Source organism: Prionailurus bengalensis, chromosome E1, assembly GCF_016509475.1.
Source record: "Prionailurus bengalensis isolate Pbe53 chromosome E1, Fcat_Pben_1.1_paternal_pri, whole genome shotgun sequence".
Taxonomy (NCBI): Eukaryota; Metazoa; Chordata; class Mammalia; order Carnivora; family Felidae; genus Prionailurus; species Prionailurus bengalensis.
In genome coordinates this window covers 37,094,907-37,110,343 of record NC_057347.1, presented here as the reverse complement: position 1 = coordinate 37,110,343, position 15,437 = coordinate 37,094,907, and the positions used below count along the sequence as shown (strand labels likewise).

Sequence of the window (15,437 nt, the reverse complement as noted above, 5' to 3'; positions counted from 1 at the left end):
AGCAAAAACAGAGTAAGTAAAATGCATTTCATTTTATCACAAAGCAGTGCTCCCAACCTCTTCCGTAACATGGCACACCCCGAGGGTGGAGAATTGACATTTAGGCACAACCGGGACCCTAATGAGGAAGGTCTAGGGCAGAGATCCAGGGCAAGGTCTTCAGAGCAGACAGAGCCCGATTCAAGTCCTGTTCTGCCTCTTATCAGCTGCACAACCTGGGGCTGGCTGTCGAACTGCGCCACCTCGTAGTTTTCTTCTCTGTGACAAGGGGAAGAGCATGTAAAGTGGTGGGCCCGGAGCCAGGCACAACAGGCTCTCCAGAGATGCCATTCTCAGCACGGTTACCCAGGTGAGCTATTCCAGCGCGTTGGACCCACGAGGGGATAGGATGGGAGACACGGGCAGCCAGGGACAGTGGACACAGAAGCAGAGAGCAATGCCCTCATCTGCTCAGCTTCTCTGCCTTGGACCTGGAGAGCTGAAAGACTGCTTCTATGAGGTCTCCGGTTGGGAAAAACTAGGGACAAAGACGCTGATTAAGAGCCTCCACCGGGAAATGGAGTAATGGAGCGCCTCCCCATCTCTGAGTGGCCCTGTATCTGAGGAGGTCGTGGTCAGTGAAGTCGGGGAACGCATGCCACTCCCCACCCCAAGTTCTTCCACATCTCTGATGGGTGATGGCACGGCCGGCAAGGGTACAGTGTGTTTGTGGGCAGGCTGGGTACAACAGGCTGGCTATGAGTCCGGAACAGGGTCAGGAGGGTCAGGCTGCCCGCTGGCTGGCACGACGGCGTCCCTTTCACGTTGCTGTCTGATGTACCGATCCAACAGGGCAGTCAGCTGCAGGGGCTGGTGCTGAAGCAGGAAGTGGGTCTGGGCCATGAGGAAGGTGAGTCCTCCTACCAGCTCCCCCTGCACCAGGGCCAGGCTGGGAAGCTTGGAGTAGTTGATGAAGCCCTGCCTGCTGAGGATGGTGTCGTCAATGCAGCCACCTGGAAGAACACAGGGTTAGCTGGGCTCCCCACAAACGCCTCCCCTCCTCCGAAAACAATGCTCCGCCCTGATGTTCCAGTGCGCGCTCTGCCGCCCTGCCTCACCTCCCACCCTCCCCCCCGATCTGGTTCTCACTCCAGCCCCACCCCACTGCCACTCTGTTTGGGACCGAGCCCCTCTCTTCTTTCCTAACTCTTGCCTAGAAAACCCTTACGTAAGACATCCACCTGGCCCAACCCCCACTAAGTCATTGTTGCCGAACCTTTCTTAAAAGAACCAAGGAGCATGTGTGTATGGGGGCAGGGGGTCCACAGAGACCTATGAAACCAGTCTTCTCTATAGAAGAATCACCTCTGAGGATTCTTACCTTTGGGGGGGCGGCGGGGGGCGGGGGAGGGGGGGCTCTGAGAAACATTGCTCACTGTCCCTCAGTGCCCTTGACCTGGGCTATTTGAGTTTCTCCGTCTGTGTGGACTTCAGCACCCCTACTCCACTGCTAGTCTCAAGGTGTCTGAACTCTCTCCCTGCAGGGCCCTCTCTCTGCCTCCCCTCTTTTTCCACCCAGTGCAGATATGACGCAGGGTAGTGAGCCAGCACAGCTTCTGGACTGACACAGGCGGCCCTCAACAAATGGCGCTACTGACTCAGGCCCCATCCGTGAGAGGATGTCCCTGCCAAGGATGTCCGCAGTCTTACCCACATGTACTCAGCAGATGGCACCAGGCTGCTGTAGCCCCCACTCCCCTTCGCCCCCATCCTCAACCCGCAGGGGTGCGTGCTCACCTAGCAGGGGCAGGAAAGGGACACCCTTCAAGATGCGCACCATCTCCTTGACTTTGGGCTCCTCGCTGACCAGCAGCAAGTTGTGCCCCACAAAGAGGGGCAGCAGGTTCTGGTACTTGGAATCTGCTAGGAAGGGCTTCAGAACCTGGAACGGCAGGAAAGAGGGCTCACTGGGGACCAGTGGCCTGATCACAGGCCGGGTGGTGCCGAGGGTGCAAGCCGACGGTCTCCTCGGCCCCTAACTGCAGTTTAGGCGCCAGACTGGAGGAAGGTGGCTTGTGGAGTGGGGAGGGACGGCGGGGTCCGATTGGCAGGGGGCAGGGGAATCCGGGCACCCACACCAGAGGGCTGCTGCCTACCTGGTTGGGGAAGATCTTCATCAAGATCTTGTGTTTCCGCAGCTGGTGCCGCATGAGAAGCTTGTCCTCGGCACTCAGAGCCACATTCTGACAGACAGCTATCATTCGGTTGTCTCGGAAAACTGCATCTATCTCCCGACGGAGGAGCCGGATAAGGCCTGTGTCCTGAAGTCAGGAAGGAATGACCAAGGGGACATAAGCTGCCCTTCTCTCCTTGTACCCCTTATTCCCTCAGGGACGGGTGCTGGGGCTCTCAGTGACGCCCAAACATGGGAAAGATCTGTGTACAAGCGGGTGGGTTGGGGCCCCGCCTCCCAAGTCGAGTTCCGTCTCCCACCCCACCCTTTCATTTTCATCAGCTAACGACGGTCTGTACAGCAGTGTTTTCAAACCTGAGAACGCTCATCCCCTTGAACTGGCCACCCATCTGACCCAGTCAACATCTGACAATAATGTGGTCAAAATTACTTTATCCCTCTGACACTGTACTCGTGTTGAGGGATTTTACCAATTATAAAGACAAGATCATTCTTTGGCAGCATTAATTCAGAACTGAGGCATTTGCACAGGACAAGACTTCATTTTCTGAAGACCGTGTTTCTCAAAGTTGACAGCTTGTGGACCTGACAATGAGCGTGGAGTTACAAATTCTCCACTGGCCCTTCTGTTCTTTTTTTAAGGACAAACACTCTCTTATCACTTCTCTAGGAAAACATGGAAACTTCAAGCCCTTTCAAGACAGGAGACACGGGGCGCCCGGGTGGCTCAGTTGGTTCAGTGTCCGACTCTTGATTTCGGCTCAGGTCATGATCTCATGGTTCGTGAGTTCGAGCCCCACATCGGGCTCTGTGCTGACAGCACTCCACCTGCTTGGGATTCTCTCTGCCTCTCTCTGTCCCTCTCCCACTTGCGTGCGCACGCACGCTCTCTTTCAAAATAAATAAATCAACTTAAAAAAAAAAAAAAAAGACAGGAGCTATCCTTTCCCCTACCCCCACCTGCTTGGATAGCTTTTCTTTTTTTTTTTTTTTCTTTTTTTTTTTCAACGTTTATTTATTTTGGGGACAGAGAGAGACAGAGCATGAACAGGGGAGGGGCAGAGAGAGAGGGAGACACAGAATCGGAAACAGGCTCCAGGCTCTGAGCCATCAGCCCAGAGCCCGACGCGGGGCTCGAACTCACGGACCGCGAGATCGTGACCTGGTTGAAGTCGGACGCTTAACCGACTGCGCCACCCAGGCGCCCCTTGGATAGCTTTTCATACACACATTTTTGGAGGCAAGTAAAGAATGCAGGAAATCCAGGAGGCCTGTCCGATCCACGGAGCCCCAAACGCCAAGCAGAACCAAGTGCACGTTTCATGTTAAAGCATGTGGACCACAGGGTCAAAGAGGGGAAGTAACGACGTGGAGGGCTGTGTCCTGGAGCACTACTTCATTATGGCCAGCATCACAGCACCAAGGACAGTCTCCTCCTTACCTCCTGCGGGGGGCTGGGAGGACATGGTAGGCATCGTGGGTTGACAGCAGGCTTGGGGGGGATATACTCAGTGAGAGCCATCAGCTTCTGCCGCTCAAAGTGCATCACGCGACGATGGCGGGTAACAGCCTTGGAGCCACAGCGGACAGTCTGGCGGGTGGGCAGCCGGCCTGGGAGGGGAAACAGCAATGCTGTGATGGGTGCCCTCTGGGAGTCCTTAGTCGGCGGGCTTCAGATGGAGAAAAAGCTCACCTCTGGGCAAGCCAACCACAGCTCACAGAGCTAGACTCAACACAAGAGAGGAACAAGGAATTGTCTGCTAGGAATCCTAACCTCCCCAAACTTCTCTTTAACGGGCGACCTTAGATAAGCTGCTTGATCCTTGGAGGCTCCCATTTCGCCAGCTCTTCTTCATGCACAGAGATGGGGGAAAAGATGAGGACAAAGGAAAAGTCTTTTGACTACATTAAAAAAAAAGGGGGGGGGCAGTGAGGGTTGAGCAATTTTTTTTTTCTAAAATGGCCAGAGAGTAAATATTTTAAGTTCGAGAACCATACGGTCTGTCGCCACTATTCAACCATGCCACTGTATCAGGAAAGCAATCATAGCCAATACGAAACAAGCAGATGTGGCTGTATTCCAATAAAAGTTTATTTCTAAAACATGGTGACCAGTCCTGCCACAACATGCCCACCCCTGGTCTAAGCCAGTGGTTCTCAAGGTGCACTCCTCCCACCCAGCCAGCAACATCAGTATCATCGGGGAACGTGTTAGAAATACAAGTTCTCAGGGCCTGTCCTAGCCCTACTGAAGCAGGAGCTCTGGAAGGGAGCCCAGCAAACAGTGTCCTAATAAGACCTGCAGGGGTTACAGATGCATGCTGATGTCGCAAAACCACTGCTCTCAGCACTGCTCTGAAGCCTTCTCCCATGATTTGAAGCAGGAGGGAAAAGAAGTTATACAGTGCTCACAGCTCCCCCAAACAGGCCTCCCTTGCCTCTCTTCTTGTTTGCAGCCATCGGTGAAGAGTAGCCCTCGGAAGACAAGGGAGCCACTTGAAAGCCCTAAGCCCAAGTGACCCCTTCATCTTGGACAAATGGACCCAGGCTAGAGCCTCCCACCTGCAGCCTTTCCCAAGACTGAGATGGAATCTCAGGGAAAATTCAGCTAGAAGGTGGTTCTAACAGGGAGCATGCAGGTCTGCTGGGGTGAGAGGTTTTATGGCCAGCAGCCACAAAACCTAAGAACACAGGGCTCTGGATCAGATGGAACCAGATTTCAATCTCGCTTCGGCCACTTACTAGCTGTGACCTTGACCAGTCACTCGACTGGTCTAAACTTGAACTTCTTCACCTGTAAAGAGGCCATGGTAATGACTTCTTCATGACAAGCTTTAAGATTTAAATGAGATAATACACGTAAATCATTTATCACTGTGCCTGGCCTGTATCATGTGCTCAAAACCATTCATTAAACAAACATCTATTTCATGCCTACTAACGCCCACACCACGCCACCTGCTGGCGATGGTGAATGAGCATGGTTCTGCCCTTAGGGGGTTTGAAGTCTAACACAGGAGACAGACACATAATAAACAAATGCAAAATTACATGATGGGCAAAGGGGGTCAATAAACAGGGTGCAAAATGCAGATTTCTGCCTTGCAGAAGGTGGCCAGGGCAGGCCTGAGAAAATGACATTTAAGCTGAGACCGTAAAAAGGTGGCATAGCGCCAAGGTCGGGACGGGCAGTGGTTCCAGCAAAGGAAACTGGAGGCGAGCATGAGCCAGGTGGTAGGCTATAGAAACCCAGAAAAGGAAAGAGTACTCGGGCATAGGGAAGAAATACAGCAGTTGTCGCTGACGTTGTTGCTGCGCTGCTGTTATCACTAGTATCTGGAGTCACAGGGAATTAGCTGGAGGAAGGAGGCCAGCGATCTGGCTGGTGTCTGGGGTCATCGAGAGCTGTCTGGAGTAAGAGATTACGGAAGGGGATCAGTGGTGGAGGAGGGGAGAGGAGAACTAAGAGCACCGGCCGGAACGCGCCGTGAGGACCTGGGCCGCTCCTTACCCGCCTGGGGCAGGAGACTCCCTCGCAACTTCCCAGCCAGGGCCGCAGCCATCTCCACCGGAAGAACAGCAAGGAGCCGGGCGAGACAGAAGGAGCTAAGGATTGTGGGAAGCCCTGGGGCCGGAAGCAGCCGCCGGATCCGCCAGCTGGAGCAGTAATCCGCATGCGCGCTAAACCCAGGAACGCCTAGTCCGCGCTCCCTGACGCCCCAACTGGCGTCCAGTCTCCTAGCAACGACGGTTAGCCTCTGCCGCACCGCTCTTTTCTCGGGATCCTCACCCTCCACTCTCTGCCCACAGTCCCCCATTGGGGACTAGCGAAGCCCCTCTGCACCCCTCAAACTCCAGACCCGTCTCCTCGATTTACTTTTGTCTTCTACCCCGCCTCATTAATTTGCTCTGAATCAACTTTCCCTTGTCCCTCCAGTCTCTGAAATTCTCTCTTCTCATACCATCCTGGGTTCCGCCATCCCGGGGACTAAGTTGCTCTGCTTCCTTTCGTGCTAATCCCGCGCCAGGCCAGTAGCCTTTAGAGCATGCCCGGAGGTGAGTAGGGGATGGAGAGGTGGGCAGAACAGTTGGATAACAGTAGGGTCAGGCTTCCAAGAATAAGGGAATCGTTCTCGTCTTTTCACAGGTAATTTTGCCCAGAGTCCAGAGGAAGGAGGCGTGTGCATCACTGAAACCCTTATCACTAAGCGGAACTTGGCCTTCCCCGAGGATGAGGATCTGTCAGAGAAGATGTGAGTGCCGGCGGGAGGAGAAGGGCGCTGGACAATTGAAACACACAGAATGACCAGTCCCCTGAGCTGTACTGTTTCTTCAGCTCATCTTTGTCCCTCTCTTTACTTACTCCACGCATCCAGTCAGTGGTAATGTCCAATCGACTTTGCCTCCTTAAACAGTATTCTATTTCTTTCTTTTCTTTTCTTTTCTTTTTTTTTTTACCGTGCCCGCTCAACTGCCTTGAATAAGGCTCTTAAGTAAGCCATCGTCTCTCAATAAACTCTTCATCAGTTTCCCTGCCCCCAGTCCAGGCTCCCCATATGGTTGCCAAAGTGATCCTTTTAAATGACAAATCTGATCAGGCACTCCCTGGTAGAACCTTCCTTGGCTCCCTAGTACTTCCAGGATAAAATCCAAATACCCTAGCATGACCCTAGTTGACCGTTGCTGCCTTTTTCGCCATTCTCCACAATTCCTCCAAGACCCTCTGTTCTCACACCTTAGCACCTTTTCAGATGGTGCTGAGCACCTGGGAGCTTGTTAGTAATGAAGACTCTCAGGCCCACCTCAGACCTACTGAATCAGAATCTGCATTTTAACAAGACCCCCAAGGGATTCGTGGGCAACTAAAGTTGGAAAACGCCTGGATTCTCACATACTGTTCCTTCTGCTTGAAATGCCTTCTCCTCATCCCCCTCTCACCTTCCTGGCTAACTCCTACTTGTACGTCACCGCCTCCAGGAAGCATTCCCTGCTCCCCTATTGAGGACTCAGTGCACAGTCCATGTACCCCCTTAGTCCCTTCATGTGTCTGTCACCCACTTGTCCTAGATGTTTGGCCTGCTTCCCTAATAGTGATGGGCAGGGACTCTCATTGGTCTCCAGTGGGCACTCAGTAAATATTGTGGAATTAATGAATGAGTGGATGAATCAAGTGATTTTCCTTCCATGGACCACTCGAAAGGGAAGTGAGGAAGGATATTCCTGCAGAGATTGTCTCATCCCTGTGCCAGTGCCCGCTTCCACCATCTGAGCTGGCCCAGGGAAGCCTTCCCTGGCCTCTGAGTCTCTCTGGGAACCATAAGCTGTTCAACCATTTCCCAATCCAAGGGTCCTATTCCTCTCACCCTCTGATTCTTCCCGGTGCTACTGATCGAGATCCAGGTCTCCAGGTTGACCTGGTTTCATGATCTGGACACTGCCTCATGAGTCAAGAAGTCCTGACATCTCAGCCAAGCCACTTAGCTCGAAAACCCTTTCCTACCCCCTCCCATCTTCCCTGCCAAGGGACCACCGAAGCGGGATCTGTTACACCACCTGCTGACTGTTCCCCCAGGTTTCACACTCTTGCTGAACTGCAGACTGTCCGCCTGGACCGAGAGGGGATTACTGCTATCAGCAACCTCGAGGGCCTCCAGAATCTTCACAGCCTCTATCTGCAAGCGGTACCTTCTTGCCTCCTGCTCTCCCTCCCCCCTTGCCCTCTGTGGACCAAGTCTGTTTAATGTGAAAGCAACCAGTCAGGCCATCTTGCCCATTCCCTGGTGTTCAGGTAGGCAGACCTTCATTGAGACTGTTCCAGAGGGGGCACCTGGCTGGTTCAGTCAGTGGAGCATGTGACTCTTGATCTCAGGGTTGTAAGTTCGAGCCCCACGTTGAGGGTAGAGATTGCTTAAAAATAAAATCTTCTTTAAAAAAGAAAATGTTGGGGCACCTGGGTGGCTCAGTCGGTTAAGCGTCCGACTTCAGCTCAGGTCACGATCTCGCGGTCCGTGGGTTCGAGCCCCGCATCGGGCTCTGTGCTGACGGCTCAGAGCCTGGAGCCTGCTTCCAATTCTGTGTCTCCCTCTCTCTCTGCCCCTCCCCCGTTCATGCTCTGTCTCTCTCTGTCTCAAAAATAAATAAACGTTTAAAAAAAAAAGAGAGAGAGAGAAAGAAAGAAAAGAAAATGTTCCCAGATGAATCAGGAATTCTCTTGAAAGACCAATCCTCCCAAAAGATCTCCTGAGCATGCTCCTGAATCACTGTTTTTCTTGTGTATGTCAGACACTTCCCTTGGTTTAGAAGTTCTTTTTGGTGTCTACCCTAAATCTCCCGTGTTCTATAGCTCGAGCCCATTTCCTGTTTTGAGGAAATGAAAGAGGGAACCAGAAGATTCCTCTGCATCCTTTAGAACCCTGAAGGCTGTCTGGTGGTAGTGGGTGGTTGGTTGATTGGATATACATATTCAACTCCTCCAGGTTGAATATATCCAGTGCCCTAACCTTTCTTCACAGAAACCTCCGGAATCAAAGTAATATATGTTCATTGTTCCCTCCGTGTACATAAGCCACGACCAAGGCTTTTCCTATTTCCCCGTGGCCCCTTGGTTTCCTTCTTGATTTCCAGGTCACTCTTTGGTTGTGGGGTGAGCAGGGTATACTTTAATGTAAAGTTTAGCTAGCCCCTAAGTTTACACCCCTAACCATCCACCCAGAGAAAGCAAATCATTTCGAGGTAGTGACAACTCCAGTTCCAGGAGTGGGGTGATTATTCCCAGGGTGCCAGCCCTCCAGCTGCAAGAGCAGACATGGTCTGCTTAGTTTCCCCACCTCATTTGCTTTCTGCAGAATAAGATCCAGCGAATTGAGAACCTGGCCTGCATCCCCTCCTTGCGGTACGTGGGGTCAGGGCTCAGGCCCGTGGGGAGGGGGTCGGGAGGGAAACACGGGGACGCCCCAGAGAACTGACCGGCTCAGACATCTCCAAGCCCAACGTCTGGTCAGCTCAGGACCCCGCAAGCCTCACTCTGCTTCTCTCACCCCGGAAGACCATGTGTCCCCATCCATTGTGTGGCTGCTCAGCCAGGGGCCCCGAGTGCCTGCTGCCTTCCTCCCTTCCTTTGGCGGTTCTGTGACTCAGCTCTGTCTCTGCACCCCTCCCTTCCCCTGCAGCTTCCTGTCTCTGGCAGGAAACCAAATCAGGCAGGTGGAAAACCTCCATGACCTCCCACATCTCCAGTTTCTGGACCTTTCGGAGAACCTGATAGAAACACTGAAGCTGGGTAGGAATGTCCTTGCCCCGGCTCACGGGCTAAGACTTGGGCAGGACCCTCCCTCTCCCTCCCTCCCCTCTGCCACCACCTCCCTATGCTTGTATTGGCGGCAAAGCCTCTGCGGGTCCTGGGAGGTGGAAAAGAGGCAGTGGCTTTGGGCCAGAAGGCGCGTATGGGACTCTCACTGCCCTCTCTTTGGTGTGTGCAGATGAATTCCCGCAGAGCCTTCTCATCCTCAACCTGAGTGGAAACAGCTGCACCAACCGGGATGGGTACAGGTGAGGATGCATTGACGGTGGGAAGAAATGGGGTGATGGCTGAGCTCCTCGTATTCTTAACTCCACACGGACTCCCTCTCGGCCTGCAAACTCGGGGTCACCATCCGTGGCACCTTCTCGTCTCTCACCCCAGCTCAAGTGGGCCGCTTTTTCTCTTCCACCCCCCCCCCCCCCCCCCCCCCCCCCGCCCAGAGGTCCACATGGAGCCAGCCCTTAGCTCTTTGGGGCTGAGCGCAGGCCCGTCTCCCAGCTTGTGAACACCACCCCTCTGGGTGCGGTTCCTATGGCTTGTGCCTGCACGCCCTCCCAGGCCCCCCACCCGGGGCTGCCCTCCTGGGTAGCCTCTGCCCTTTCTGCCCTGCAGGGAGCTAGTGACAGAAGCCCTGCTGCTGCTCCTGGACCTGGACAAGCAGCCTGTGTTAGAGCGCTGGGTCTCGGACGAGGAGGATAAAGACTCAAGCGACGAGGACGAGGAGTTCCCGGAGCTGAGTGGTCCGTTCTGCACAGAGCGAGGTGGCCGGGCTTTCCAAGGCTTGCGCCCTCCCTAGAACTCACCTCTGCCCTGCGGGGCACTGGGGAAGCTAAGATGGCAGCGGGGGGCGAGGGAGGAGGCCCCAGGCCCAGACCAGCATCTGGGACAGAGGATGGTACAGCCGGGGCCAGGTATCAGCCTGGCGTGCAGGCGACTCACCCTCCCCATTAGGGCCGACAGAGGGTTAGTTTGGGCAGGGTGTCGGCCAGAGAACTCCCGCCTCAGCCCAGGGGCCGTCCTGCCAAGCCATCTGCCGCCTCCCATCTTGGCCCCTCGCAGGCTTCCTCGAGGAGCTGAAGCAGGAGATGAGCAGACACAAGGAACTCAGGCAGCAGGCAGCCCTGACCGAGCACCTTCTGAGGATGGGGACAAAGCCCGCCCTCACCGACCTCCCCCAGCTGCCCGGGGGGGCCCCAGCTAGGGACGGCAGTCCTTCTGTCACTCCCACGCAGAGGAAGGAGACACCCCCCAAGCCCGCCTCCCTGCCACAAGCCACCTCTGCCACCAAGAAACCCTGCCCTCTGGTTTCCAGCCAGCAAAGCACTGTCCAGGCAAAGAAGGGGGCCCGAGCAGCCACGGCCCCCAAGGCCTCACTGGCTGGGGCCCCCAGCACAACCAAAATGGTGACCAAAAGAGTCAAGAAATGAAGTGCAGCCCCTCCCTATCAGCAATGCCACAGGAACAAGGAACGGGGAAGAAACAGGGTCTCCTTCTCAGACCCCTCTCCTGTGGCAGGAGCCCACCCCAATAAAATGTCTCCAGGCCCTGAATGCGTCTTTCACGTCACTTGGGGGGGCATCTCAGGGGAAGCAAGCCGTCAGGGTAGTGGGAAACAGTCACAGAAACACAGAACCTGATTCTAAAGAACACGCGTCTGGCCTTTCGGGAACCACCCAAAGGGCTGGCACACCTCAACCCCTCCCCCCCAGCTTCCTGGGCCCTGAGTGGGCATCACCTTGTGGTAGATGCCATCTCACTGCCACTCCCAGGGACTGCCCTTCCAAGGCTCAAGCCAAGGACCCAAAACCCCGCGGTTCTAATTCTCCCCAAATAGTAGCCCCATTTTGTGCCAGGCCTGATCTCTTGCACACACGCGCTCACACACCTGGGGGGGGGGGGGGCACCTCTCCTCACAGGCCCCTTCCACAACCTTCTCCATCACCCAAGTGAGAAGATTGTGCTGCCTGGCAAGCCCACCAGAAGCCCTGTAGCCAGCTCAGGGCTGTCCTTTGTCCTCATTTGGCTCTCCTGCCCCTGCCAGACCTGGGATCAAGTTCACTGAACAGGGAAATAACATACTTTATTGAGGCAAAGGCCGAGCTGGCCACCCAAAACAAGGCTGAGGGGAGCAAAGGGATTGCACTGGGGTCCTGTGCCCACCCCGGCCCCGTGGTGCTCAGGCATACACCCGGCTCTCCCTTTCCACAAAGGCCTGGAAGAGGCCGCCCAGCTCCTGTGGGGGTGGCACCTGCTCCCCGGCCAGCAGCCGCCGCGCAGCCTCCAGGCCCTCCTGCTCCAGATCCCGCTGCTTCTGCCGGAGCTGCTGCCCCCGATCCTGCCCAGGAAAGGTAGAGATGGGTCCCAGGGACAGGCTTCCCTCTGGACGGAGGGGAGACGCCTGCCATCTGCCACAAGCAGGAGGAAGGACAGGGCACCCGGTCTTCTCCTGGGCAGCTGGCTTGGAAGGCAAAGACTCCGCTCCCCCCAACTCTGGAGTCTCTCCTCCCCTCCCAGATCCCCTCATATTTCCAGAATCCCGACCGGGGGCGGGAGAAGTGAGTCATGGCCCCAGAGTAGCCCCTATTCCCCGAGGGTTACCTGCTCGCTCTCTATCAGCCCCAGGGCCACCTGGTGCCGGAGGTAGAGGGTGTGCCGGCGATCCACCTGAGTCTGGAATCGGGGCTGAGTCCGAACAGGGTCCCGTGCTCCAAAAGTGGGGGACAGCACCTGGGGGGCCTGGGCCGCCCCCGCCCCGAAGATGAAAGGTTTGAACACTGACCTAACGGGACAGAGATGGAGGGAGCAAAGGTTATCACGTCCCCCCGATCTTCCCCCGCCTGGCACCCTCTCCCCCGCCTTCCCCGCCCCCATTCCTCTCACCTGGATGGGTCTGGAGTAGCGGTGAGGAAGTGGACGCAGGGCTGTGTGGGATCCCGGGGCAGGATGGACACCATGCTGGCCGTGGTGCGAAAGCCTCCAGAGTCCATACAGATGCCGCTATCCTTGTTCCTGAGGATGCCCATCATCACCTCTGCCGTGATGCCCCCTGCGAAGGAGGACAGGCTGAGGGGCCCTCCGGGCAGAAGGGGGACCTCTGGCCTTGGATCAAAGCTGTGGGAGAGGAGAGAGGCTGGCACCACTGTGGCCCTCCTGGCCCCCACCCACCGCCGTCCACGCACTGACCTTGTTGCTGCTGCAGAAGCTGTTGCCCGGCCCGGAAGCGGGCTTTGGCAGCCTCCATGCGCACAGGCTGCTGGGTCAGGGAGAAGACCTGAGCGAAGTCAAAAGTGCTCTGCCCATCCCACCAGCCCTGGGCCAGGGCATGGGTCCGAAGGTCTGCGTGCTCGGCCGAGATGTCCGTGCCTACGCTCAACTGGTTGGAGATGTTACGGGCCCCTTCTGTGGAGAAGTAGGGGGGAGGGGGGGGGCTCATTTGTCATTAAGCACCTACTCTGTGCCAGGTGCTAAGCAGATGATGGTGAAGAGAACGGACCTGCCCCCGTGGAGGGGGAGACAGACAAAATGATCACAGAAATAAATGTGAGCTTGCAACCGTGGTGCACGTGATGAAAAGGCACCTGCTTGCGTATAAGGGGGAAACTTGACCACCAGGGAGTCCAGGAAGGCTCCCCAGAGGAGGCGGCCAGCTAAAGTACAAGAGGATTTAAGCAGCTAAAGTGGGGAGAGAAGTTCCCCACTGGGCTCACTTCCCACCTTCCTTGGGTGTGCCTGCCAGTGAGAAGTTTGCACGTGGATCCGCCCTGCCCTTCACCCATGGTTTTCCCACCCCCTCCCGAGGCTGGCAAAAGGGGACAGCTCTGGGAGGCGAGCCCCGGCGCTGGGCTCTCACCCTGGATCCTCTGTGCCGCCCACAGCCTCCCTGCCGTCTCTAGCACCCACGCCTCAGTCCGGTCAGCCAGCAGGAATGTGTTGTGGTAGCAGAACAGTGTGGGGTCCTCCCGGCAGCTGCCCCCTTGCCCGTAGCGCGCCAGCAAGTCTGTGATCACACGCAAGGCCTCCAGGGCAGAGCTGCTCCGTTCCAAAGCCAGCCTGGCACGAAGGGAGGCACGGAAGGGGAACGCAGCGTCAGTGGCTGGTGACGGAAGCTCCAATGGACGGAAGGCGCCCAGAGAGGCCCAAGTCACACAAAAAACTCTGCCAGAGTTGGCTGTATTAAAGCGCAGTTAGGCGGGTGTTTTTCAGGTTCTTCTCTGAGGGTCCCAGGGAGAGGCCTCAAACGTGGTTTCAGAGAAAGAAGGGGCCCGAGCTCCCCAGCCTCTCTTCAACCAGAGCTGCTCTGCTATTACTGGTTTTGTAAATCGGGACTCCGTATGAGATTTCAGTTGGGAGGGGAAAAAAAAAAAAAAAAAAGTACTTCTATTTAAAAAAGAAATTTGAAACCACTGCCCTATTTCTGGGCCAGGAGAGGCCCAGAAGTGGCCACATTCGCGAGCTCCTTACCAGACTGTGGCGATGGGGCCAGGAGAGAGGAGGAGCAGGGGTGGCCTCTCTGGTGACGGCAAGGGGGACAAAAAGGAGGAGGCCCTGGTGAATCTAGCTGAGGGGAGGGGAGGATGGCCTGGGTCTGTCCTCGGCTCTCAGCCTTTCAGTGTGTAGAGGTGAGGGAAGGCAGGGTCCGCACCTGAGTAGGTCCATGCCTAGTAGGGCTTCCCCCTCTCCAACTGGCTCCTTGGTCCACACTGCCTCATTGCCAATGCAGACACCATGCTCATTGGCGCCCATCTCAGCCCCCCACAGCCAAGAAGGGCGGCTCAGGATTACAGCGTGAGTCCTTGACACCTGTTCCACCTCAATGTAGGTGCACTGCAGGTAAGGGAGGAGAGAGGGAGTCCATTCAGAAAGGGTTTTATCATTCCCATTGTACAGATGAGGAAACCGAGGTGGACAGCAGCTAACTAACAGGCCAGGTCCAGGTTGGTAGACTGGAAGGTCACGCTCTTCCCACCACATCCGGGGACTTGCCAGGTGCGAGGCGCAGAGGAGGAGGGTCTTAGAAGAATGCCTAGATCGACCACACCTCCCGCCGCCTCCATAAGGCCTAACCCACCTGGAGCCGGCTGCCAGGGGCATGAGTGCCTGCCGGCACAAACACCACCTCCTGCACCTCGTCCCGCGGTCGGTCGGAATTCTTGGCAAAGATCACAGCTGGGATGGCCGAGGCCGGGGGCACGGAAACAAAGCAATCGCAGGAACACGGGGTGTCAGAGCTCCACGAAGCCATCTGGGGAGAGGTGGAGGTGCATGTGTCCCCCTCACGCCGCCTCTCCACCATCCTGGCCAGAGCTCAGCCCTAGGGAGCCCCCCCTTCCCAACACGTGTAAACAGACACTCAGGGAAGACACTGCTGTTGGGTTCTGGACACACTCGATGCGCGGCGTGCACAGCCCAGGCTCCAGGCTTGGGAGGCAGCAGGCGGGCGCACACCGCAAGCTCCCAGGGCCCTGCCCAACGGGGAGCCCGACCCACCAGTGCCGTCGCGGGACCACCTCCCTCGCCACCCCACCCCACTCCCTCGCCCCTTTTCTGTCCACATTCTCGCCTCCCCAATACCGTTTGCCCCTCACCCTGTCTCCCTCCAAGATCCCCGGCTTAGTCCCGGGCGCCACCGCCTCCGCTTCGGGTCATTGGGCGGAGGCTCACAGGTGACCTGGAAGGCTTTGGCCCGGGGGGCGGAGCCGGAACCAAGCGCCTGCAGTTCCTTAGTTTTCCACCAGGGTGCGCGCCAATACTACTTCTTGGAGCGCAGCAGCGTGGGAGACCTTGCCCGTCCGCCTGCCCTTCCTAGCTCGGAAGGCTCACGGGCACTTCCAGCCGAGACACCATGGGGAGGGGTATCTGCAGGTGGAAAGGAACCCACGTAAAAAGAGAGGAAAGAAAAACTGGCCAGATTTGTTAGAGAGCGCGGATTGCTGGGGCATCGGGAGGAAAAACCTCAGCTCGCAG

At 56.3% G+C, this 15,437-nt stretch overlaps 3 protein-coding genes across 7 annotated transcripts; 1 reads left to right on the top strand and 2 right to left on the bottom strand.

Moving 5' to 3' along the window:
• Positions 1-13: 13 nt before the first annotated feature.
• On the bottom strand, positions 14-5,810 carry MRPL10 (mitochondrial ribosomal protein L10). Of its 2 annotated transcripts, XM_043584221.1 has the most exons (6): positions 5,685-5,749; positions 3,867-4,023; positions 3,615-3,784; positions 2,136-2,300; positions 1,777-1,921; positions 14-992 (listed from the first exon to the last, which is right to left on the bottom strand). In XM_043584221.1, the coding sequence occupies exons 3-6, from the start codon at positions 3,717-3,719 to the stop codon at positions 736-738; spliced, it is 672 nt and encodes a 223-aa protein (XP_043440156.1). In that variant the 5' UTR covers positions 3,720-3,784; positions 3,867-4,023; positions 5,685-5,749; the 3' UTR covers positions 14-735. The 2 variants fall into 2 exon arrangements, with proteins under 2 accessions (XP_043440156.1, XP_043440155.1); XM_043584220.1 differs by lacking the exon at positions 3,867-4,023 and having other exon boundaries at positions 5,685-5,810.
• A 13-nt stretch (positions 5,811-5,823) lies between these two features.
• Positions 5,824-11,023, top strand: LRRC46 (leucine rich repeat containing 46). Of its 3 annotated transcripts, XM_043584217.1 has the most exons (9): positions 5,824-5,923; positions 6,111-6,229; positions 6,321-6,426; positions 7,746-7,854; positions 9,019-9,065; positions 9,343-9,452; positions 9,652-9,721; positions 10,086-10,234; positions 10,533-11,023. In XM_043584217.1, the coding sequence occupies exons 2-9, from the start codon at positions 6,220-6,222 to the stop codon at positions 10,898-10,900; spliced, it is 969 nt and encodes a 322-aa protein (XP_043440152.1). In that variant the 5' UTR covers positions 5,824-5,923; positions 6,111-6,219; the 3' UTR covers positions 10,901-11,023. The 3 variants fall into 3 exon arrangements, with proteins under 3 accessions (XP_043440152.1, XP_043440154.1, XP_043440151.1); XM_043584219.1 differs by having other exon boundaries at positions 5,869-6,229; positions 10,086-10,213; XM_043584216.1 differs by having other exon boundaries at positions 5,869-6,229.
• A 504-nt stretch (positions 11,024-11,527) lies between these two features.
• On the bottom strand, positions 11,528-15,155 carry SCRN2 (secernin 2). Of its 2 annotated transcripts, none has more exons than XM_043584214.1 (8): positions 15,059-15,155; positions 14,542-14,715; positions 14,116-14,297; positions 13,324-13,628; positions 12,657-12,872; positions 12,354-12,519; positions 12,072-12,252; positions 11,528-11,808 (listed from the first exon to the last, which is right to left on the bottom strand). In XM_043584214.1, exons 2-8 carry the CDS (start codon positions 14,713-14,715, stop codon positions 11,650-11,652), a joined length of 1,383 nt encoding a protein of 460 aa, XP_043440149.1. In that variant the 5' UTR covers positions 15,059-15,155; the 3' UTR covers positions 11,528-11,649. The 2 variants fall into 2 exon arrangements, with proteins under 2 accessions (XP_043440149.1, XP_043440150.1); XM_043584215.1 differs by having other exon boundaries at positions 13,324-13,523.
• Positions 15,156-15,437: the final 282 nt, after the last annotated feature.

What these genes read in the sequence shown, in the direction of transcription:
- LRRC46 (XM_043584217.1), top strand. An exon ending in GCCTGCATCCCCTCCTTGCG is followed by an intron (nt 9,066 to 9,342) that starts GTACGTGGGGTC and finishes CTTCCCCTGCAG; the next exon opens with CTTCCTGTCTCTGGCAGGAA. An exon ending in ACCAACCGGGATGGGTACAG is followed by an intron (nt 9,722 to 10,085) that starts GTGAGGATGCAT and finishes TCTGCCCTGCAG; the next exon opens with GGAGCTAGTGACAGAAGCCC.
- SCRN2 (XM_043584214.1), bottom strand. Translation starts at nt 14,715, where the DNA reads ATGGCTTCGTGGAGCTCTGACACCCCGTGTTCCTGCGATTGCTTTGTT. An exon ending in CTAGGCATGGACCTACTCAG is followed by an intron (nt 13,629 to 14,115) that starts GTGCGGACCCTG and finishes CAACTCTGGCAG; the next exon opens with AGTTTTTTGTGTGACTTGGG. An exon ending in GGCTGATAGAGAGCGAGCAG is followed by an intron (nt 11,809 to 12,071) that starts GTAACCCTCGGG and finishes TTTCCTGGGCAG; the next exon opens with GATCGGGGGCAGCAGCTCCG.
- MRPL10 (XM_043584220.1), bottom strand. Translation starts at nt 5,736, where the DNA reads ATGGCTGCGGCCCTGGCTGGGAAGTTGCGAGGGAGTCTCCTGCCCCAG. An exon ending in GAGTCTCCTGCCCCAGGCGG is followed by an intron (nt 3,785 to 5,684) that starts GTAAGGAGCGGC and finishes TTCCCCTCCCAG; the next exon opens with GCCGGCTGCCCACCCGCCAG. An exon ending in CTCCCAGCCCCCCGCAGGAG is followed by an intron (nt 2,301 to 3,614) that starts GTAAGGAGGAGA and finishes TCCTGACTTCAG; the next exon opens with GACACAGGCCTTATCCGGCT.